Raw genomic sequence first — 24,386 nt, 5'->3', positions numbered from 1 at the left:
GGGCAGTAACTCCCACTCTGGGAAAGATGGGTCTCTTGTTCTGTAATTGTGGGAGTATTCTGGAGAGTAGGGAAGAGAATCCATGCCCAGATCAAAACGGACGAGTGTTCCAATTCAGACCTAGACACCTCTCACTCCAGTGTGGATCCCTCTCACCCAGCCTTGGGTCTGCAGCTGCCCCGGGCCTCCAGGTGCAGACCCAGGCCCAGGGATTCTTCCCCGAATCCCTGGCTTTCATTCCCTTGTAATATTGGAGTGTGAGAAGGCAGACACGGTCCTTTTATAGGCTGCCAGGTGGCTTGTATCCCCCTAGAACCATCTTGTACCCCATGAAGGGACTCCTCTGGGCAGTGTCCAGTTTCAGTGCTGGCTTTGTGGGCTTCCCTCCCACCAGGGATTGTTGAATTACCCTTTCCTTTTTCTTTTTTCGTCCTGAACAAAGAGCGCATTCAGGTGAAGTTATTGGTCTGGAACAGAGAGCCGGTCGATCATTGTTGTTATTATATTAATGGCAAGTATACTAGCATAATTACAATTATTAGAACTAGAATGGCCAATAACATATGTCGTTTATAGTAACTATATCCCAGTTACAAGGAATGATTTTGTTTCAACTAATGGTGGCATTATGATAACGACTCCGGGTCCTTAGATCAACTGCCAGATCCAAAGAGAAGAGGGAGGGGAGGAGAGGGGGAGCTGAAGGAAGATGCGAGAATTCCCTGCCTCAGTCCTGCTCACCTCTGTGCTGCACTTCCCCGTGGGATAGTCCTTCATCACCTCTAGTAAGCAAGGGAGGGGGCCACCCCAGACCAGATGGGCTTGGCTAGGAAGGCGAGATACATCCTGGTATGCAGGCTCAGAGTGGAGGCTTTGTCCAGAGATCAGGCATAGGAGGAGAAATGAATTCTCTGTGGTTTCCAAGGCTAGGCTAGAATGATTCTCCCAACACTCCTTACTGCCCAGGAATGCTTGGAACCCTGAAATGCATTGGTCCCGAGCACCAGTGCTCTCCAAGACTGAGAAAGGAGGCTGGTGGCCCTTGGTGCCACAACCCCCCTGAGACCAAGCCAACCAAGCACATTGACTTCCCAATTGCACTCCAGGGAAATCTAGCCCAAGGGCTTTATCAGGAAGTCATTCTGCTTCCCTTTGCAGACCTACTCCAAGAGACTAAACCATCCACCCAACCTCTGAACCTGAACCAGAGCCTGCCTTTCACCCCTTGAGAAAAAAAAAAAAAGCCAAGCCCAGCTAAGAGACGTCCTCCCCACCCGTGCCATACGCCCTCACTCCAGAGACTCCCTGACTGGGCTGCCATTTCCCCCGACAGCACTCTCCATCAATCTCCTCTGTCCCTCCCCCCTTTAAGGTTATGGGTATTTCCTTTCTGTATTATTACTTGGCTCTCCCCATAAACCAGCCCACCGTAGATCACGCTAATGGCATTATAAACTTGGGGGGACAGCGAGAAAATATATGGCGCATTCCATTTTTGTATTGGGCACCTTGGGTCTGAGGAGGTGAGTGTAAATTGGGGGGGATTGGTTGGGACTGGGGATGGCCTGTCTTTGGAATTGATGGGAACCGAGGTGGCCTACAAATCACTTACGTCTTAGTGCCCCTGTTTCTTAGGTGTAGCTCCTGCCCTGATCCCTCCCCCCACCCACCCCCACCCCCACCCCAGCGCGTTCCACCCCCCTCCACCGCCCAGTGGGGCTGGAACACAGGAGGAGAGTTAGAGCTCTCATCTTGTAAACACACCAGGGGCTGTAAATCCACCTCCCACCCCCCTTCCCCGGGCAGCCCCAGGCCTGAGGCCGACTTTCCTTCCCAGCTTCAGAGCATTCTTTATGTCCTTGTTCAATTATTTAACTATGCAAGGAAACCTCTGTAGAACACAGCCCCTGACATGTTGGATACGGCAGACAGACAGCCATCCTCAGGATTCCTTGCTCGGCTCGATGTCGGTTCTCCTGGTAATTCACCGACGCTGTCTTCACTCAAGTGTGGCCTGGGGTGGAGGCCAAAACAGGCAGAAGGGTGGGGGGTAAGGTAGGGGGGCTGGATTGTTGACCCCGAGTCCCTGAAACCATCTCCTGGAAAAGCCAGACATGAAAGACTTTCCTGGTAGCTCTAGTCCATTCCCTCCCTCCCCCACCCCTTCTCTCCTTACAACTGCGGAATGTAGCTGCAGGCAAAACAGCCTCCGAGGGAATCTGATTCTTAAGAGTCTGCATTTGTCTGCGAATAATCCTGTCCAAGGCAGGTGCTTTCCGCCTCCTAAGGGTTGGCCCCTTCAAATGATGGTTCTGAGAAACACGGCCCTTGAAGAGAGAAGGGCTGTGTATGTTTTGGAGGTGCTCTGGTTGGAAGGTGTAGATAATCATCTGGGGAACAAAAGTCAGTAAGCCGATGGGGGAGGGAGATGAAAATATTGTGTTTATGGGCATCGTGGGAATGAAGGAAAGAGCGGGTGTTTTTTGTGGCACCATTTGGAGCATCAAGGGGGTGATCCGATGGGCTGAACTAGGAAATGAGAGATAGTTCATGGCATATGTGCCCAGGTCGAATCCCTGCCCCGAGGGAACCGTGCTCCCTGGGATCACAGCAGTATTCCCAACTGGTCTGTGCCACTACGGTAGGCTGCGATGTATTGCTTACTGAAATATTAACCCAAACACTGCTGGGGTTGGGTGGAGGGGAAGGTCTACCCCCAAGTATCACCAAGCTTGAGCGACCACACTACCAGGCCCACACTGTTGAGCTAAGAATCAGGACATGGTTCCTTGAGGGGGGGCGAAACTGGCGTGCGCTCCACCGAGATGCGACCCAGGTGGCCACAACGTTTGTGCGGCCGCTCTGCTGCTGATCGACCACAATCTAGAGGCCAGCTAGACTACTTTTGGTACCGGCAACTGCTTGCAGCAATGTCTCTAGATTGTGAACTAAGCCATAGCCCCACGCTGGCCGAGGAGGGGAAAGGTCTCTCTTTCTCGTTTTTTCCCCCCTTTTTGGGGAAAAGCGGCGTGGCGTCCGCCATATTATGAGGACCATTAAGGAGGTACGAACTTGGTGGCGTGGGAGGAAAAAAATAAAAAAGAGGTATGAACTTGAAACAGCGGGACGCGTGGGCAATCTTGGGCCGGGGGCGGTACCGGTACACACTCCGCCAAGATGTGACCCTGGGTAGCCACACATTTGTACGGCTGCTCTGCTGCTGATTGACCAAGACATGGTTCCTGGGCCTCCTGGCCCCTATGATCTCAGAGTGGCCCCCATAAAAAGGTTAGAACATGTTCTTCCTGGTAAGTAAATGGCCACTTCCAGGGAATCCACCTCCTCCACAGAGACCCCTGGCCCCTCTAGCACCTAGCCCCTCTAGCATCCTTTCAAGGGGTGGGGGGTGATTTTGGGAATCCCCACAGTTTGAACCGGTTCATAGGGCATGGCTTCCCATTACAGAGATGGGAAAACAGAGTTTTCAGAAAGGTCATGTAATCCTATCTCCCAGGGGTCTGTTAAGCTCCTAAGAATACCGGGATCACAAACATCAAGGGACCCTGACCAAAATAACCCTGGCACCCCAGCCAGCCTCTTCCATTTCTGGGTGAGGACTTACCCAAGGCCAAGGGTAGATTGAACTGGAGGTTCTGACTCAGAGCCTGGGGACTCATGGTCCTGGAAATTCAGGGACAAGAAGAGGTGCTGCTGAAGGATGGCAGTGGGGCCGCCTCCTCCCTACCTTTTCACTTTTAGTAGAGGGCACCTAGAGCTGTTGAACTAGTCAGGCAGTGCTAGGAAGATAGAGAGAGAAGTCACGAGAAAGCGGGAAAGCACAATTGTACAGCTGTCTCTCTGAAGCATGGGCTCGACTACACTGAAAACATGAGATCTAACTACAGCCTCTGAACTTTGAAAAGGGCCTGTCAAGGTGGGCTGGGGGATGGGGGAAGGGGCTTCAGGAGAGAGCCTGGGAACACCGGTGGAGGGAAGTTGACACTGGTGGTGGGATTGGTGTTGAAATATTGTATGCCTAAAATTCAACTATCATTAACTTTGTAATCACAGATCTTTAAATACTTTTTTTTTTTTTAAGCACAGAGCAGGAGAGAGGGTTCTTTGGGAAGTAGAATCAAAGGTGAGGATAGATGCCTGATGAGGCACAGCCAGTACCACCAGGAAAGAAAGAATAATCCGGCATTGGAGCGATAGCACAGCGGGTGGGGCGTTTGCCTTGCACGCAGCGGACCACGGTTCGATTCCCAGCATCCCATATGGTCCCCTGAACACCGCCAGGGGTAATTCCTGAGTGTAGAGCTAGGAGTGACCCCTGTGCATTGCCGGGTGTGACCCCCAAAGAAAAAATAAATAAATAAAATTAAGTAGAAGAAATTCTTTAAAAAAAAAAAGAAAGAAAGAATATTCCTTGCTGAATGCATGTTTGTTCTATATCTGACACTCATATTTGGTAGTTCATGGAAGCAAGCTCAAAGGGCCATTTGTGTTTGGGGAGGGGGCATGTCCAATGATGCTCAGGGACCTGGGGCCACTCCCAGGGATTTTGGAGGATGTGTGAGAGCTGCATCTAGCCGTGTAGGGGGTGAGGGTCCCACAGGACTGGACGCACCCCAGGACCTGCACAGAGCAGGTGTTCTGCCTTTCGACTGCATCCTCCTCCCTGCAGTCGCTCCCATCCCAGCTGACGGGAGGTGAACAGTGCTACCCATTCACTACTTTGACAAGGGGAGCCAGCTGAATCCCCCCAGCCTGGGGCTCTCTCCTTATAAAGGCCCAAAGGCAGGGGACGGGGGTGGGGGGCAGCCAGCTGGGGCAGAATCACCGGAAACTGTTTCTTTCAGGCAGGTATGGTAGAGAAATGAGGAGGCCTCTGCCCTGAGCATCAGAGACAGACTCCTCAGCGGGAGGCAGGTGTGGGTGGGGAGTTGGGAGGAGAGGAAGGGGCTTGGCCCTTCCTGCCCGGTGGCCCAGAGGAAATCGCTATATTTCATTTCACTTAAGGGACACTGGAATCAATCAGCAGTATGCGCCCCCCACACACACACCTCCAATTATTATTAATGAACTTACTAGGAAAGCCACCCGTCTTTTTATATGCAAATGAGGCCTTTATGGAGCCCTGGGCAATCAGCGCTCATTAGGGAACTCCTAACGAGCCTCCATGAGGATGTTCAGGGTGGGAGGGAGAAGAGCAAGGTTTAGACATCCCCCAGACCCTGGCCCAGCCCCAGTCCAGCCCAAGCCAAGGGTGGAGCCCATCCAGCTCCCTGGTTCCCGGGAGGTCCTAGTTCTTCTTCCTGTGGGGACTCTGCCCACCAATGGGAGCTTTCACTGAAGGGGAGACGATGGTGGGTGGTCTGAGCTTTGCAGCTGCCCACACATAATGCTGCCCCTGAATCATTCTCTTGTCTTTCCCTGCCTTAATTTCCCTTCTTGTTATTTTTTTTTTCAATTTTTGGGCCCCACGTAATGGTGCTCAGGGAATCTCTCCTGGTGGATTTTGGGGAGTAGGTGGGGCACAGGGGATCAAACCTGGATCAGCCACGTACAAGGTAGAGCCCTACCCACTGTACTCATTCTGTGGCCCTTCTCCTTTGCACACGAGCAGGGATCCATGAGGTAGGGGCCTTGGACTCTCAGATTCCCCCTACCTTGGAGCACCCTTCCTGGAAAGTGAGGCACCCAGCACTTCTTACCTAAGTACCAGTGGTGTTCAGTTACCCCTTGTTCATGGGCAGTTCTGCTCCACTCCACGGGCCACCACCGCAGAGTCCAATGCCCAGGCAGAGGGAAGGTTTGGGTAGAGTCAGGGAGTGAGGGCCACTGGTCCAGAAGCCTGGCTCGCAATGCCCCACTTTCTTCTAGATACTCTGTCAGCAGGAATGGCGCTTCTGAGACTCTCCCTCTCAACCTGTCCACACTTTATGGCCCCAGACCTCTTCCCTCTCTGTCTGACCTGTATCTTCTTTATTTTATGCATTTTTTTTTGGTTTTTGGGGTCACACCTGGCGATGCACAGGGGTTATTCCTGGCTCTGCACTCAGGAATCACCCCTGGCGGTGCTCAGGAGACCATATGGGATGCTGGGAATCGAACCTGGGTCAGCCATGTGCAAGGCAAATGCCCTACCCATTGTGCTATCGCTCCAGCCCCCAATATGCATTTATTTTTAGGTCTGCAAAAAATATACAAGAAATTTGCTCTCTCCATCTGGTGTTGGGGACATACCCAGCAGTGCTTGGGGGCTATTCCTGGCTTTGTGCTTAGGAATGACCCTTGGCAGTGCTCAGAGGACTTTTTGTGGTTCTGAGGATTGAACTGGAGTCAGTCCCGTGAAAGACCAGTGTCTTAAGGCTGTGGTGTCTCTCTAGCTCTCTTCACCATTTTATTTTATTTTATTTTATTTTATTTTTTATTGAATCACCATGTGGAAAGTTACAAAGCTTTCAGGCTTAAGTCTCAGTTACATAATGCTCAAACACCCATCCCTTCACCAGTGCATATATTCCACCACCAAGAACACAGTAAACCTTCACCCCCCGCCCCCGCCCCCCCACCTCCTAGCCCCCCACCCCGCCTGTGTGCTGATAAATTTCACTTTAGTTTCTCTTTACTTTGATTACATACAAACAAAAAAACTCACTATTATTGTTTGGAGTTTCCCCCCCAGAGTCGGACCTGCTGGAAAGGAAGCATTTGATAATTTGTTTTCCATTGCTGAGAATGAAGAGATATGAGGTCGTGTGGCCACAGTAGCGGCCTCGAGGTTCTAGATTTCTGTATTTCAGTATTTTTGTGACTAAGTCCAGAGGGATTTCTGCCAGAGGTTGCATCATTGCTAGCTTGTACCTCTCTGCTTCTCTTCACCATTTTTAAGTGCATAGTTCAGTGGCATTAAGTAACCACCTAAAGTACAGCCATCTTCTCTGTCCATCCCTGGGACATTCTTGTCCTCCACAGCATCTTTAATTCCATCTCATTAAACACTTACCTTCCCTCCAGTGGCCAATCTTCGTCTCTAGATCTCTGGGTACCTTTTATGATTGTAGCCATTGGAGTCACAAAGGGTTTTGCCCTGTTGTTCTGGGTTTTATTCACTCCACCTGATGTTTCCAAGAATCATTCACCCTGGGGGTCATGCGTGCTGAACTTGTCTTCCTCTGGGAGTGGAATTGTCTTCTAGTGGATGTTTCTAGAACATTTGGGTGATCCATCATCTGATCATGGCATCATGCTTTGCTACGAATGTGGGTGGGCAAGAACGCCTGCTTTCTGTTTTCTGGGGAATGCACCCAAAGTGGAATTGCTCCATCTCTGCTCTTCTCCCAGCTTCTCGTCAGAGTAAAGCTGGTGGAGTCCTGGAGTGTGTATGTGTGTGTGTGGTGGGAGCGTTTGTCCGGAGTAATCAGGAGAGACCAAAGTGAAACCACCCTAAATCATGGACTTGGGAGTGCTTGCTGAATGGGTCCTTAGCGTCCACCAGCTGGCAGGAAATTAAGCATCATCGTGGGAACGTGGCCTATGCAGGGTTCTGGAAGGAACCAGAGAGATCTGTTCTCCACCTGGCCTGCATGCTCCCTGGCATGGCCTTTACCTGGGGGCAAGGGGATATGCGCTTTCCAACTCAGGAAGGTGCCCACAGTTGCCTGAGTGCTGGACTGCCTCCTGCTGCCGTTTCCACCTCCATCCCTCCTTTCTGCCTTGCTCTGCTAGAGAAATCTGTTGTGATGAGCCCCTAGAGGCCATGCCCTCAGGAAATGTGGGAGAGTCACCTGTCTCTGTCTCTGTGTACCCCAAACAGTGGCAGGAAGGAGCGTCTGGGGCGTGATGGTTTAGCTGCCTGGCACTGGTACTGTTGTGTCTACAGAGGCCTAGGTGGGCCCTGTGAGCACACATTGACTCCCCTGCGCCCCACTTCTGAGAATCCAGAGACACCCCAATTTATACCTTATATGGGGTGGGACAGCCACACACCTTACCAGATCCCTGGGTAGAGTTGATCTTCCTGGGGAAAGAGGTTTTGAGGTTCGTTTCATACACCTCCAAGAGGCCCTCTGAATCTCCTCTGGTACAGGAAATGAACGTTCTTACTGCTAACTTTTGGGGCCCCGTGTGTGCAGGGAAGGCTTTTTTTGTGGGGTCTGGTCATCCCCAGAGCTCAGTTAGAAGCATCTGCATCCAAAGGATTACTGGGGCTTATGCTTGACCATTCTCAGGTGCCAAAGTTGGCCAGGTATGGAAGCTCCCCTACTCTCCAGGGTCCCCCAATTCTGGTGCCAGAAGGGAGGGCTCCACCTCTAGTCAGTCTAGAGCTGAGACCTTGGACCACCGATGGGATCATGGGATCAAGGGGTGAGGCTAGTGGGCGTTGGTGTGTGTCACCAGACCAGTGGGCAGGGCCTTCAGACCAGTGGGCGGGATCACAACGTTGGCGGGTGGAGTCATCAGGCTAGTGGGTGGGGTCATCAGACCAGTGGGCAGGGGCATGAGGCAAGGGAGCGTGGCTCATCAATGGGGCGGTGTAGCCTGGGATGTGGGGGCAGAACAGGCAGAGTTCTGGAGTGGGTTGAAATGAACCCGGAAGCTGGGGCTTGCTTCTCAGTCCGGTGACCGCCTGCATCCTCGTGGGACCGTCTGGGATGGGTCCACGTGTAGGTGGGGGAGGGGAGCACCGAGGACCTTCATCTTGGTCCTCCCAGCCCCCAACCGAGCTGCGCTGTCTGTCCCCAGGACTGCCCGCAGCTGCTGCGTGTGGACAAGATCCTGGTGCCCGTGGAGGTGATCAAGCCCATCACCCTGAAGGCCAAGAACCTGCCGCAGCCGCAGTCGGGGCAGCGCGGCTACGAGTGCATCCTCCGCATCCAGGGCGGCGAGCAGCGGGTGCCCGCACTGCGCTTCAACAGCTCCAGCGTGCAGTGCCAGAACACCTCGGTGAGTGCCCCCTGAGCACCCTGCTCAGCGGCGCGTCCCGGCTCAGAGCAGAAGCCCTCATCCAAGCACCAGAGAGTGACTAAGTTTAGCTGATTCTGGGCCCCCCTCTGATCTGCTGCATCATTTCCTGAGCCCCTGGAACATGATGGGTCAGGACAGTGGATGGTGGGGACAGACCAAGTAGGTCGTGCCCTACTTGCTATTTAGGGTCGGGTCCTGAGCCAGTCCCTACAGCCCTGCAGCTCGAGTGGGAGGCCGCTGGGTGCTGGTGGCTTCCTTTAGACCCAAATCCAGGCGAATGTCAAGGATTGCTAATATGAGTCATAAAACCCCCTCACGGTTGCTGCTGTCTTCCCAGCAGGTGAGCTAGCAGATGGCTACAGAGCCGATCAAACGGGCCCCCGGTGCTCCAGGCTTCTGGGAACTTTCACTGTGTCTGGGCCAAGACAGGACTGGGGCCCTCTCTTGTGTGCTATTTTCAGGGGAACAGCTCGTGCAAGCGTCTGGGGCGTCCTGGTTGTGAGAGAGGGACGTGGAGCCCCCATGAGCTTCCTGTATGCTTCAGGTTAGATCCCCCAGGATAGAACCTGGATAGCAACATTATCTCAGAGCTCTAGACGGGAAAACAGCAGGAGGAAAGAAGGTCCAAATTGCATTGCCACCTCTCTGCTGTGGAAGGTGGAGGAAACTGAAGGTCATGCCCCTCCCCCAAGGTCATGGGGCGTCTTCCGCGAGTGGGGTCTGGGATGTCCGACCTTGATTGAGACACTTAACCTCCAAGCTCCCAAAAGACTCTTCCAGGTTGTGCTTTTGCACAGATGAACTGCCCACGGACCAGAGAGCTATATAAATGCTAAGTGGGGAGGCGGGGGCAGGGTGTCTCAGGGGAGGGGCGCCATGTCCAGGCTCCCCAGCTGTCTGGAGGCAGGAAGCCGCTGCATGCCGGTGCCCCTTGCCCCCCTGCCCAGGTGGAAGTCTTGGGGGGTGGGGTCCAGAAATGAGAGTGACTTCCCCTGAGACCGAGGGGGCGGGAAGAGCACCAGGGTTAATGATTTCTATAATATTTCATCGTCAACATCCCAAGGAGGGCCCGAGCAAGAGCAAGGCAAGGTCAGCCATATGGGATCCCGGAAGTCTCTTTTCTTTTCAATTTTCTTGCTAGAGAAAATGCACGGGCGCACACACGGGCGCCTCGACTGCAGGAGGCTTCTTGGGAGCACCAGCTCCCCGTGCACCACACACATGTCCGACACAAACACTCCAGAGAGTTATTATTGAGTTATTGTTCGCACCAAAAACCTAAACGCGGGCAGGGCAGATGGTCTTGCAACCCGCCCCACAGTGCCTGCTGGAGATTCAGTGCATAGTGGCAGAGGCACCATGTCCAAGCACTCCTGCTGTGTGAGGGGGCCGGGCTCTCTCTCTCGGGCAGATGTCTCAGCCCTTGCTGCCCGCCCGCGTTAGACTCAGAATTGAAGTGCAGCTTTTTTTTTTTTTTAAGTAAAACAGGTTTTATTTGGAGGGTTTTAAGGTGTGGAGGGAGAGAGGGTGAAAGGGAGAGTAATGTACTCAAAAGAGAACGCGGGCTTCTCCAAGGGTGGAGAGAGCCCCTACACATATCCCAGCACTAGACACAAAAGCATGAAAGTACACTTCTCAAGAGGGGAGATGCGGGCGACATATGTGCTGGGACCCCACATGTGCTCGGCCATGTGGGCACAAGTAGCACATGGGGTCAGGCATCATATGCGCTGAAGTGGACAGACACTGGACACTCCCCTCTCTCCCAGGGATCACTCAGCTGGTCTCTATAGAACAGAGTCTTTGTGGCAGGACCTGGGCCTATACACATGTGTGCAGACAGGCAGGTGATGCGAATATATGCACGGAACGTGTGTGCACACATGTGCAATGTCTCACCTGGTTCCTGAGATGCTCTCAGGTGCCTGCAGATACGCCTTGGGCACCAACTGCCACTTCCCCAGTGGAGCCTGGCCCAAACTGGCCCGAGTGATGGGAGTGTGGGACAGGAAGCCAGGGCCTGAGGCTGGAACAGAAGGCTGGTTGGGGGTCGATAGGGGGGGAAGCTGGAGGAGACAGGCTCCAGTTCTGGGTTGGGCACTTCAGCAGCCCTCCTAGAGGTCAGGGCAGGTTCCTGAGCACCTTTGAGGGTGGCTCTGGTTGTCCCCAATACTGTAGAGCCCCAGCACGCTACCTTCTTGGGCCCTTGCTTTGAACCGTTTGAGCCCGGTGGGCTGAGTGTTACCAGAAGTGGGCCCGGGCACCTCCCCTTCTCATAAGCAAGAGCCCTTTGGCCTCAGCCAATCCAGCTTCAGACCCAGCAGTCACACTGCACAGTCTGTCTGGACCCCATTTTCTGCACATGCCGGGTCGAGTCTGGTGGTCTGCAGGGACTGGAAACTCCGTGGGGGCTCTGAGCGCCCACCCTCACTAGTGCCTGGGGGCCAGCCCTCCACCACCATCCCTGGGCAATCCCCTCCCCAAACACTCCTCCACCTTAACACACAGCCCAGGGCCCAGGGCTGCCATCCCTCACCGACTCATCCTCCTCTGAAGTCTGCACCCCATGCCCGGGCTGGAGCTGCCCCCCTCCATCAGTCTTGGCTGAAGCAGTAGCTGCCAGGTTCTGCCCTTCTGGAAACTCCAGTCCCGCCCCAGGATGAAGCGCTCATGCACCTGGCCACCCGGACCCAGAAGAGTCAGCCGGTGCCTCTCCCAGTTACTGGGGAAAGCCCCTCTATACACTCCCACACACGCCTGACCAGGCCCTGAGCATCTCCCTGGCTGAACCCCGCTTCCCGAGGCCCCTATGACCCCTTTTTCCTCTGGTCTCCCCGCAGTACTCGTACGAGGGGATGGAGATCAACAACCTGCCCGTGGAGCTGACGGTCGTGTGGAACGGCCACTTCAGCATTGACAACCCAGCTCAGAACAAAGGTGGGGCTCCGCCAGGGAAGCGGGTTGCAGCTCTGTCTTCCTGGTCATCGGTGGTGGTGGTGGCGGGGAGGGGGGGTGTGGGTGGTCACTTTAGTGTGTGTCCTGGTTTCCGCCATGGCCTCTCTATCTCCACCGTGACTGGGCCCTGCTAATCAGTCTGCTCAGTGCTGCTGCCTTTCGTTCCTTTGGGTCTTTTCTGTGCTTGAACGGCTCAGGGGATTAAGGTCGCCAAGTATCTCAGGGTGGGGGTGGCTGGGACATAGGTCTTTGATGCCCACCACACGTATAGCTCCTCCTCCCGCCATGTCACCCTGAATTTCCTCGTGCCCTTTACCCACAGTTCACCTCTATAAATGTGGAGCCATGCGGGAGAGCTGTGGGCGGTGCCTCAAGGCAGACCCTGACTTCCAGTGTGGCTGGTGCCAGGGCCAGGCTCAGTGCACGCTGCGCCAGCACTGCCCGCTGCACGAGAGCCAGTGGCTGGAGCTGGCGGGGGCCAACAGCAAGTGCACGAACCCCCGCATCACTGAGGTAAGCCAAGAGGCAGGGCGAGGACCCTTCTTGCCAGCCTGGACCTGATATCCATCTCCACCTCCGTTGGGCTCCCCTGGGGCATGCTGAGGTCCCTGGCTGGCCAGCTGAACATCCCCTCCCTTTCCTGCCCGGTTTCTGCAGAGACTCGAATTCTGTGCTGAAAGCAGAGAGAGGGGCCGTAGGGCTTTGGGGGAGTCCCCAGGTGAGCTGGGTTCCAAGAGAACCCCTAGCCCCTGCTTTGCTGTCAGAATTGGAAAACTGGCTCTTATAGGGTCCTCCCAATGGAGGCTGCCCAGCCGGGACAGGCGGAGAAGTTGGAAGTGGAGGGTCCTTGGGACTCGCCCAAAGCAAGACCTAAACTGTAAAGGGGCAGGCGTGAAATTTGGGGCACCTCGGGAAGTCCCAGAGGCCATACCCCAGCATGCAGAACCCTGCCTCAGATTGGGACACTTTGTCCTCGGTGCCACTAGCTGCAGAGGGAAGGGACAGGATATCAATGGAGGGAGTATGGGAAACACACAGCTCAGCCCCAGTGCTGGTTGAGGGGGTCAGGCTCACTCTCTCACAGGCCACGAGGCTAGGGTTCAGGGCCCCTCGTTATTCGGAAGTAAGAAGCATAGAGGGAGCGTGAGAATCCTGTAACACAGTGGCTTAGGTGCTTACCTTGCATGTGGTCAAACTGGGTTCAATCCCTGGCACCCCATATCATTCCCAAAGCCTTGTCAGGAATCATCCCTGAGCACAGAGCAAGGAGTACGTCCTGAGTACTGCCAGATATGGCCCACAAACCCAAAAGAACAAAGAATGAGCTGGGTGCTGACTCCCAGGGCCCGGGACCCCTAGACTAATGTGCTCTTGGCCTCAGGGATGCATCTCCTCTGCCTCCTACCCATACTGCCACACTCCGACCATCCAGCTCCCAGGGGTCCTCTGTTCCCCCACTTTGTCCCCTTCACCATCCATAGTTCTGTTCTCCAGACACAGGGCTTCTCCCGGCCCCTACCGCAGTCTCCCATAAAGGGGATAATCTCAGTAGTGAGGCTCCCACTGGGGGAAATTCCTTTGGCCTTGAAACTGCAGAGTCTGCTGGGGAAGTAGTGGGGAGGGATGCTCTTTCACTCTGCCCCCATCCCCCAATGCCCCCTCCATGCCCCTCTCTCCCCTTTCCAAAGAGCCGCCTCTCATCCCAAGGCCTTAAACAGCCAGCCACGGGGGGGGGCCAACCATTGATCATTGACACTGTGCCTGCACCACAGCAGTGTCACTTGCTCTCTTCCTGGCCAGACACCCAGCAAATCGCAAGGAAATAAAACAGAGCCTCTGCCCCCATGACCATTGATCTGTCTTTCAGGGGAACCACGTAAGCCTGTGCATGGCTCCCGTGGTCTGTGACTTATCCAGTAAATTGATGGACTGGACATCGAGCATGCTTATCTCGATAAGGCTGCCCTTATCTCCCTTCCTGGGAATGAGAGGAGGAAACGGGCTTGAAGCCCTAAGCTGACAACCCGACTCCAACACAGACCCGAGTTCCTGCTGGGGACAGTCCGAGGCCAAGACCCCCTGGGGGCCATTGGACCCATTCAGAGAGCGGGACCGGGATGATGGGAACGAATTGACAGCTTCACCAACAAGATGCTTCCTCCCTTCAGATCATCCCAGTGACGGGGCCCCGGGAAGGGGGCACCAAGGTCACCATCCGAGGAGAGAACCTGGGCCTGGAATTCCGGGACATCGCCTCCCATGTCAAGGTGGCCGGTGTGGAGTGCAACCCTTTGGTGGACGGCTACATCCCAGCAGAGCAGTAAGTGGTGGCGGGGGGCGGGGGGGATGGGGAGGGGGAGCAGGTGCTGTCACCATCTGTCCTTGTCTCCCCGAGCCAACAGCAGATGTTCTCAGAGCTGGTGGGGCCATCGGAGAATGTCTGTGACATTCTAGAGCAGGGCTGCCACCCCCCCTGCCCCCCTGCCCCACTGATACTGCTGCTGCCGTGGAAGACGTGTGGAATGACTGGGCCACAAGGAAAATGGGATGGCTGCTTCCTGGGACCTGGGGGTGGGGAGGCGTGAAACAGAGCCACATTAACATCAGTAGGAGAAGCGTTGGTTCCATCTTTGGCCCCGGCTCCGTCACTGTCCCCACTTACCTGCTCTCCAGTGATCAAAGACGCAGAATCTGTTATTTCTATTAAGACGGGAAAGGCCACTCCTCACGGTCACTCTCAGACCTGAGGGGACTTTAGATGGTTTATCCTTTCTTTTTCCTTGGGTGGTGGTGGGGGAGGGGCGGGTGGAGTGTGTCACACCCAGTGGATCTTAGGGGGCCCCTCCCAGGGGGGAAACAGGAGAATTTATATGTGATGCCAGGAATCAAAACTAAATGCTTGCTAGAACTAAATGGCTAAACCTGCAGCTTTCAACTTGCTTATCCAAAGTCATTCTATGCAAAGTGAAGAGATGGACGGTAGGCAGGGAATATTGATAATACCCAATTTACAGGAGTTTTTTTCTTTAAATATTTATGGTAGTTTTCCTGGTTTTATTCATTGATGGCTTCCTGCTTTCTGTCATTAAGTTCTGTTTTGTTTATATTATTTCCTCTGTGAACTTTGGTTTGAATTCTTCTCACAATTTCTTGAAAAATATTATTATTTTTAATTAGTTACTTTAGTTTTTATTAAGGTATAGTTAACATCTCATTTTACCTATGATAGTTGGTATATCTATCATAGGTAAAATGAGATGTTAACATAAAAAGAAGTTTCAGGGGCCGGAGTGATAGCACAGCGGGTAGGGCGTTTGCCTTGCACGCGGCCAACCCGGGTTCGATCCCCGGCATCCCATATGGTCCCCCAAGCACCGCCAGGAGTAATTCCTGAGTGCAAAGCCAGGAGTAACCCCTGAGCATCGCTGGGTGTGACCCAAAAAAAAAAAAAGAAGTTTCATCAATAGGGGTTGGGAAATGGCTCATTGGTCTGGCACATAAGTTTTGTCTGTGCCAGCACCTGAACGGGATCCTTAGCACTGCATGGTCCTCTGGTCACCACCAAAACTCCTGCATTAAAGTCCCAGCAGATCTGCATCCTCTGGCCCGAGAACTGAACCATGTAGCCTAGTTGCCCAAGTAACACTGGGGATGGCCCCAGGCACCCTGAGAATTGTGTGGGGACCCCACCAAAGAGATTGTATAAATAAAAGGGAAACATCACACAGTGAGAGAAGATCATACATCTGCAGTTCAGGAATCAAATGTCACATGAAAGCATGTTTGATGTCGACCGGAATCAATAAAATGAAAACACAGGAATAATTTTAACCATCCACATGCAGGCAAACTGTGGAGGCAGGTCAATGAGTTCTCATGCATGTATGTTGGGAGGGAACACTTTCTGGAAGGCATGTGAGGAAATTGTGTCAAAAGTCTTTAGCCTGAAGACCAGAGAGATAGTACAGTGGGGAGAGTGCTTGCCTTTCATGTGGCTGAACCAGGTTTGATATCTGGCACTCTCTAATATAGTTTCTCAAACCCTGCCGGGAATGATCTCTGAGCTGAGAGCCAGGAGTGAACCCTGAGCTCTTCCAGGTGTGCCCCCCAAACAAACAGAGTCCTTAGCCTGGCCATCGTATTTGCAGAGTATTCCCTAAATCGTCAGAATGCATAACTATCTGCAAGAAGGATGATTTTAGCCTTATTTATAATAGTGAAGAAGTTAGAAGCAATTTATATGTCTACAGTAACCCACCCAGCCATTAAATCTGATAGTGTAGGAGAAGAATGAGGACCACGCACACACAGAGGATGTATTAAGGAGAACATAGGTGATCAAGCAGGATGCAGGTTGCTAATTAATTTTATGAAGAAAAGCATGACTAGAAACATGTACACCTAAAGGATGATGTTGTCTATTTCTGGTGATAAAATTGGAGAGTGGGTGGTAAGAGCTTGCCAGGGCTTTCTGTATTTTTTTTTTATATTACCATGTATTAATTGTGTTAGGAACACAGAAAGACCTTAATTTTCTGGTCTCTTACTCAGAAATTCTGAGAGAAACCCAGAACCTCAAGGTCATAAAGTAAAAGCAACAAGCAATTTAACTGCACTGACACGTTTAAACTTTAGTACGGCAAAGACATTATAAACAAAGTTGAAAGACAAGTTGGCTGACTCCCTGGGAGAGCATAATTGCAATATTTATCACAGACAAAAGTTAATGCTCCTCATTCAGAAACTTGTACAGAAAAACTATCCATTAGCAAAATAGAGAGGACTGTAGACTAGCCAAAGAAAACGGCAATAGAATACACACACACACACACACACACACACACACACACACACATACACATACACGCACACACCCATAATCATATAGACTCCTCACCAGAAGCCAGAGAGATGAAAATGACAGTGGGAACATTATGCTGGATATATCTCAAAGGATTGATCATATCTAGAGTTAGCCAATGAGCAAAGTAATCCTCCCAATTGCTGTTGATGGAGGTGCAAATTGGCACAGCTTTTGCATCATTATTTTGCTCCAGCTATCAAATCTGAAGTGCACAAACTGACCCCACAAGTTTCTCCCATGGAAATTGATTCGAGTAAGTAGGCAGTACTTCAGGATGTGTGTCTAGGTTGGTTCCTCATACGGGATTATTTGGAAGGGAAAAATTGGGCTGAGTTAACAATACCCAAACAGGAGGAGAGTTAAGTAAATGTGGGTGCAGCCATCCTCTGCTCCAGTGGAACAGGGGCTTGGGTCCTCAGTGAGCGAAAGGGAGGCCCCTGCTACCTTGCTGAGCAGGAGAGGGGTTTAGAACAGTGGGGAGTTAGGCTCATTTCATCCTAGAATCTTGTGTTTGTGTGTAATTGTACAAGTGTTAAATGGCTCTGTCACATTAGTGTTTATGCACGTAGCATAAAGCATGAGCATCTCTGCAAATGTGTGTATTTGGGCAGGTTGCCTAGCTTTTCTGTAGCTAGGTTTCTTAATTTGAAAAATGGGTTTGTTTTTTTGTTTTTTGTTTTTGGTGGAGGGGCACACCTGGCTGTACTCAGGATTTATTCTTGGATCTATGCTCAGGGATCACTCCTGGCAGTGCTCAGGGAATCATTTGTCATGCAGGGTTTTTAACCTGGGTCAACACCATGCAAGGCAAACAGCCTACTCTCTCCTCCCTCCCTCCCTCCCTCTCTCTCTCTCTCTCTCTCTCTCTCTCTCTCTCTCTCTCTCTCTCTCTCTCTCTCTCTCTCTCTCTCTCTCCAGCCCAATTCCATTTGTGAAATGGAGATTACATATGTAGATACATTTACAGAGGTCCAGGAAGAGGTCTCAAGGATATAGGTCTATAGAAATCCTTAAAGAGAGGTTCAGAGTGCAGAAGGGGCTAGTTTTGTTTGTTTGTTTGTATGCTTTTCACTCTGATATCCCTGTATGAGCTCATAGTTTTCAAAACATCTGAACAATTCACACGATAAATACAATAAGAGACATTCTGGAAGAGAAAACTCTGTGGCTTTCCTCTCTCCAGCCCGAAATCTCCTCTCTGACCCCCATGGACACCAGGTGCTGGGAGCACTTCCCCGCGGTTCTCCATGCATGAGAGTAAAACCCTCCTCAAGAGCGACCTGAAACATATAGTCTGCTCTATGGCCACCTTGACTTGCTCTGCGCCCTTGGATACGTCCCCTGACCTCTCTGGCCCTGCTCGTTCCAGTCCCTAAACTGTTGGGCTGAGACATTCCCCACACTCTGATTCCCAGCGGTGTGGACTGCTTATGCGTTAGGGCTAGAATATCTGCGACCCGACCATGGTGACTCTGGGTTTTGGAGTCGAGTCCCGTGAGGGTGCATTTCCCGTATCCCGAGAACCACAGAGGAGACTGTGTGGGGAGGAATCTGGGGTGCCTAATACCTCCTCCTCCACCGAGATCCCCGAGCAGATCATCTAATCATCCTGCTGCAGATCAGGGGTTCTGCCGGGGTGCGGCGCTCGAGGGTCAGGGCTGGGGGTCCTCACATCTGCAGTTTGTGACCCGCCATGGCCTGTCCTCTCTTCCCCCTTTAGGATCGTGTGTGAGATGGGGGAGGCCAAGCCCAGCCAGCACGCCGGCTTCGTGGAGATCTGCGTAGCCGTGTGTAGGCCCGAGTTCATGGCCCGGTCCTCGCAGCTCTACTATTTTATGGTGAGTCCAGACCCCAGCGCCCGGCCAGGGCTGCTGCACACTCATTTCCCCGCCCAGCGGGGCCTGCCCAGACCCCTGCCCAGACCCAAGGCTTGGTGTCAGGATGTCCCGAAGCCCTGGGTCTCAGCGTAGCTTGTGCCCCTGCCAGCCTGTGATTCTGGGGAAGTTCTCTCGTGCCCCTGGCTGTGGCTGTGTTGGTGACCACTGGGATTGGAGCCCACTTGCTCAGAGCTGGCCCCCCTGAGCTGGGCCCACCGGGAAAATCGGAGAAGGCATGCATGTGCCCGGGTATGAAGGGTGCGGGGCGAAGCTTGAGCTCTGCCTCAGACACCATTCCCGAGAGTGAAAACACTAGCCGAGAAGGAAGGGAGGTGCCCCACCCTGGCTTCCTCGGCTGCCTCAGCTGGCCTCCAGGTTTCCTCTCTGGGCCCCCAGCCAACCTGGAGCCTTTGTATGGTGGCCCTACTGCCACCGGGATGGGAAGTGGCTTCAAGAGTCTAAAAGGGGGCTCTCTTCACACGAAAGACCAGCCTCTGATTGTGGGTGTATTCACCCAAATCCCAAATGCCAAGGGACCGCAGAGTCCATGGGGCTCTGGCCAGGTGCTGGCCCTGGGACCCTCCCAGAGAACACAGGGAACTGGTGGCAAGGCAGCAAGTCCTAACACCCAAGGCCCCTACCCACCCGCCATGAATTGAGCAGGAGTGTGGCCTGAATAATGAGGAGTTTCTGCAGCTTTAAAACATGTCTCCAGACCCTCTGCCAGCCCAGAGTCCCCCTCACACAGGCAGCCCCGGAGAGGAGCCCCCTCCCCCCAAAGCCAGCAGGGCCCCACTGTACCTCTGCAAGAGCCCCACCTGCAGCTACCACCAAGGTTGCCTCCCGCCCACCCCAGTTAAGTGGCCCTGCTGGAGACAGTGTCTCCAGCGCCCTGTACCAGATGGCCATCACCTGCCAGAGGGTGCGAGCAGACACGCATGCTGTGTGCATAAGCACATGCAGACACGTGCACACATGTGTGCTTGTATGCGCATGCAGGCTCACACATGTATACACAGATCCACACATGCACATGTGCAGAAATTCACATATCCACACATGTATGTATGTATGCATGTATGCACCCCCACAAGTATGTGTGCACACACATGCATACACATACACACAGGCACATGCGAAAAACATGCACCCTGACCCAGGACCAACAGCTCTCCCCTTATAGTGAGGAAAGGAGCGGGGACCACGTACAGAGCAGGACCCCCTTGGAGCCCTGTGGATCTAAGGTCCTTGGGCCAGGCTACATGGTTAGGAAGGAGGTTAAGGGACAGGTCCTGTGACACACAGAGCCATGGCAGCGGGTCCGGATGCTCTTTCTGCAGCCTCACCTGGCCTGTGTGGGGTCATTGGCTATAGCAGACTCAGAAACAGACCATCTTCCATGGGGCAGTCCTAGTGTCCACACAGACTGGTGGGGTGAGTGGGCGGGAGGAGTGGAATCTGAGTTAGATTCTGAGCCCAGCTGTCAGCAAGCGTCATCAGATGTCCCACATCTGGGAGGACAGGGCCAGGCTGCAGACGTGACCCCTAGGTGCCCACGTGCCAGGCTGCCAGCATTCAGGCTTCCTGGGCTCTGCCGAGGCCTCCTGCCCGGGGAGGTCTCTGGCCTGCTGGGGGCGCTGAGCCACTCCCTCTTTGGTGCAGTCTTCCTTCAAGGAGGAGGGGGATGGAAAAACCTTCATTTAAATGCAGAAACAGGCTTCCCACCTGGGACCCGGGAAAGTTCTTTCCATTAAAATGCTAATGAAAGAACAAACTGCAACTCCAAATCCTCAGCTCCGGAGCCCCTGGCCCTCATCCGCAGCCCCCACTGCTCACTGCTCCACTGACCCTTGCAGGGGTCTCTGGGCCTCTGGCAGGCACCCTCACAGCCTGGCGCTGGCTGCTTCTCCGCCTTGCTTGGCTCTCGGGAGATTTTGGGCAGAGCAGGTCACCTTCAGAGACCAGGCTCAGAGAGGGGGTGAGCCAGAGCTCAGGGAGAGAGAGGGCGGCCACTGAGTACCTGGGTGACCTTGGAAACTGGCCTCCACCTCTCTGAGCCGGGGGTCGGGAGCCCTGGTGTCGACTGTGTGCAGCTCTTGGCTGATGAAGGGACAGCATGGGTAGACACGGACCGGAAGCCCTCCCTCCGCTGCTGTGTGGTCGCTGTGACTGCTGCGCTCAGGGGCTCAGACCTTCCGGTCCACCCAAGCCTGAACAGCTGCAGAAAGGCCCTCTTGACTAAGGGTCCTGGAAGGCAGCTGGGGGAGCCCGGGTGCCGCCTCGGGCCTCCCCGAAGCCTCCTCAGGCCCACCGCTTTCTCCTCAGACGCTGACACTCTCAGATCTGAAGCCCAGCCGGGGACCCATGTCCGGGGGCACCCAAGTGACCATCACGGGCACCAACCTGAACGCTGGCAGCAACGTGGTGGTGATGTTTGGGAGGCAGCCCTGCCTCTTCCACAGGTACTCACCTGGGGATGGGGGCAGAGGAGGGCGGGTCTGCACTACCCGGGAAGTGCTTCATTCACTCGGAGGTGGCTGTTCTCACTTTCAGGTGGGACCTAAATTTCTGGGTGGGGCTGGTGCTCCCTGGAGACCTGTGGGCATCCCCTGTCCTGCCTGGCACCTGGCACTCTCACCACCCACCGGGCAGACCCCTAGAATGCCTGAAGGGACACTGTGGAGTCCAGAACCTTCCTGAGGGCTGCACCCCGTGGCTGTTGAGAGTGGGTCCGGAATGGGACCACAAGAAGGTCCCATTCCATGACGTCTCCAGGCCCAGTCTTGGGAGAGACAGGCTGGAGAGAGTTTTCTTGGCCAGCGGCTGCAGGCTGGAAGGTGGCGAGCTTCACACACTCACGGGAAGTGGTTTCTATACAGACAGCAGGAGGGCTTCAGAAAGCGGGGTGCAGCCTCAAGGGTGGACACCTGTCCCTGTGGGCTGGTCCTGGAGGCGCCTGTGAACCTAAGAGCTGGGCTAGGCTGGGGCCGAGGGCCACCACCTCCTCTTTAGTTTCTGGGAAAAGGAATCTCAGACCCTCCTTCCTTTGGGGGTTGGGTGTCAGGGTCAGCCTCTGTGGACCCCAGCTTCCAGCCCCAGAAAGACAGGCACCCCCAGACACCCCAGGATTCCATCTAGTAAGGACCTCAGGATTCCTGAGGTTCTTTCGAGCAGCAACCAGGGACCATATTCACCATCCTGCACCCCTGAGATATTCCAAGGATGATATTACCAAGGTGACTATTCTGTCCTTCGGGGGCAAGGCATGAAACTAGGGGCCCAACTGGTAGGAGGGGTGTAGGGTATAGCGAGCAAACAAAGTTGTAAGGGGGCCTTGATCATAAAATGGGTTGATAAGCATGGCTTCCCAGGGATGTTTTGTTTTTTTGGGGGGGGGATGTTGGAGTCCAAGTCCATAAATACTTGTATGTTTGAAAGGTGCAATGTTCGTTCCCATGCCACCCAGGGGCCCACAGAAGGAGATTTCCTGGGGACTGGGGGCAGAGGTACATTGAGGGTCCTGTTAAGTCTCAGAACAACCAGGTCTAATCCTAAATTAGCAAATGTGCCAGAGGAAGTCATTCTGGTGCTTGTGAGCATAGCATGCTGGGAAGACTTGACCTTGAACTGGTGCGTCAGAGGGTGGGGGGTGGCAGGGCAGAGAGAGGGAGGGAGAGAGAGGGAGGGAGAGAGATAGGGAGAGAGAAGGGGAGAAAGAGGGAGAGAGAGTGAGAAAGAAAAAGAGGGAGAGACAAAGAAAGGGAGAGAGAGAGGGTGAGAAAGAGGGAGAGAGAAAGGGAGAGGGGGAGAAAGAGGGAGAGGGAGAAAGAGAGAAAGAAAAAGAGGGAGAGGGGGAAGAGAGGGAGGGAAAGAGAGAGGGAGGGAGGGGGAGAGAGAGTGAGAAAGAAAAAGAGGGAGAAAGGGGAGAAAGAGAGAGAGGAAAGAGAGAGGGGGAGAGAGAGAGAGAGACACAGAGAGAGAGAGGCTCAGATGCAGCAGAGAAGGCCACGGGAAGGTGTGTATCAGCCAAGGAGTGGCTGGAAAATGACAGAAATGGAGAGGAAGGGCAGCCTTCATGAAGGCAGGACAGGGTGACCGGGTGCCAGTGGGCAAGGACTGCTGCGGGCTCCAGCCCTTGGGCTCTCAAAGATGGGGTGGGCATTGTCTCGCAACTCTGACTCAGCAAGATTCTTACTAAATCTCAAGTGGGGCTTAGCAGGACCCAAATGCAAGGCTTGAGCTGATGACAATGGATCTTGGAGGACGCAGTGGCGGGAGGTTAAGGCGTAAGGGAGTCAGTGTGGCGGCGTGGGACTCCCAGAACCCAGCAGCAAGGTTTTCTTCCCTCCAGGCGCTCCCCATCTTCCATCGTCTGCAACACCACCTCCTCGGAAGAGGGGCTGGACATGCCGCTCACCGTGCAGGTGGACCGGGCCAAGATCCACCATCAGGACCTGTCCTTCCAGTACGTGGAGGACCCCACCATTGTACGCATTGAGCCTGAGTGGAGCATTGTCAGGTAGGAGTGGCCTGGAGGGAGCCCCCCACGCCCCCCACCCCTTCACCTCGCTTGTCCTTCCTCAACTCACCAATGCCGGGAAAGTCCTGAGACCCCATCCTATCTGGGTCCTCTAAGAGCACCCCTCCCCCCAGTCACAACCTTCCTGCCAGAACTCCCCCTTCTGACCTCTAAGCAAGACTGGGCCAAGCTCCAACCACTGGGAGCCCACAGTCCTCAGAGTAAGGCTGGGTCGGGACCCCCTTTCTCTCAGGATGGTGCAGGGAATAAGGGAGAGGCAAGTTCATTGCACAATGCCTGCCTCAGCTCACTCCTCTGCCTCTTCCCCCCCATCCCCCTCCCCCTTTCAACTCTCCTCAGCCCTCAGCGCCTGGGGGGTGTCAGGGAACCCAGGAGAGATGGTCTCCACATGAATCATGGGTGAATCCAGTCCAGAGAATGCTTTTCCCTTTCTGAGGTTCTATTGTCACACAACGATGTTTGCAGACCTCATGCAAACATAGTTAATAGAACGCAGTTGAAGTTGAAGTGATATTATTTGGACTCCCAACTTGGATCTGGGTTTTCAAAAGCAAGGGTTTTGCAATCTGGTTTATTTTTCACCTATTACAAATGTATCTAGACAGTCCTCCATCAAATGCTGCTAAGGCAGGCGGCGGGAACCTTGAGAAATGAATCTTCGGCTTGCCTCTGAAGAAAGAGCGCATATTCCACTGCAAACGTTTATAAAGCCGGTGCGGCAGAGCACCATTGTGATGTTTCAATGCCAGTTTACAAGTTCAATAACTAATGGGTGTTGAAAGGGTGAGGAGAGCCTGTATACACATGTGAAACTGTAGGAGCGATCGGATTTAGCTGCTATTCCATGTAAACCATAAGTCTACACAAAGCGAGACCCAGGGCGCTTCTAGAAGAATCTAAATCAACACTCTCAGCTCAGTGCATCTGCCAAGGTCAACAAGGGAATGCCACACTCTGATGACAGAGGACCAACTTTTTAACCAGAGGTCAGCCACCACTAGCCAAGGGGTCAAGTCTTTATTTTATAAAGTTTTATTGGAACACAGCCACCCTAAGTCATAAATGAGCTGCTTTCTTATCACCGGGGCAGCATGGAGTAATTGCAGTAAGCCCTATGGCTGGGGAAACTGGCCCTTTACAGAAAGAACATTCCATCCCAACCTCAGACCCAGAATAA

At 53.6% G+C, this 24,386-nt stretch overlaps 1 protein-coding gene across 1 annotated transcript in view; it reads left to right on the top strand.

Annotated features, from left to right (window-relative positions):
* The window catches only part of PLXNA4 (plexin A4), a 437,848-nt gene that overhangs the window by 349,502 nt on the left and 63,960 nt on the right, over window positions 1-24,386 (top strand). The window contains exons 10-16 of the mRNA XM_055136802.1: window positions 8,752-8,952; window positions 11,814-11,910; window positions 12,251-12,441; window positions 14,097-14,248; window positions 18,513-18,630; window positions 20,995-21,131; window positions 23,021-23,188. Of these exons, the coding sequence (XP_054992777.1) occupies window positions 8,752-8,952; window positions 11,814-11,910; window positions 12,251-12,441; window positions 14,097-14,248; window positions 18,513-18,630; window positions 20,995-21,131; window positions 23,021-23,188 (1,064 nt within the window). The remainder of the gene's footprint in view (window positions 1-8,751; window positions 8,953-11,813; window positions 11,911-12,250; window positions 12,442-14,096; window positions 14,249-18,512; window positions 18,631-20,994; window positions 21,132-23,020; window positions 23,189-24,386) is intronic.

Source organism: Sorex araneus, chromosome 1 (assembly GCF_027595985.1).
Source record: "Sorex araneus isolate mSorAra2 chromosome 1, mSorAra2.pri, whole genome shotgun sequence".
Classification (NCBI taxonomy): domain Eukaryota; kingdom Metazoa; phylum Chordata; class Mammalia; order Eulipotyphla; family Soricidae; genus Sorex; species Sorex araneus.
The sequence above is the reverse complement of the archived record's forward strand: the minus strand, read 5'-3'. Positions and strand labels throughout refer to the sequence as shown.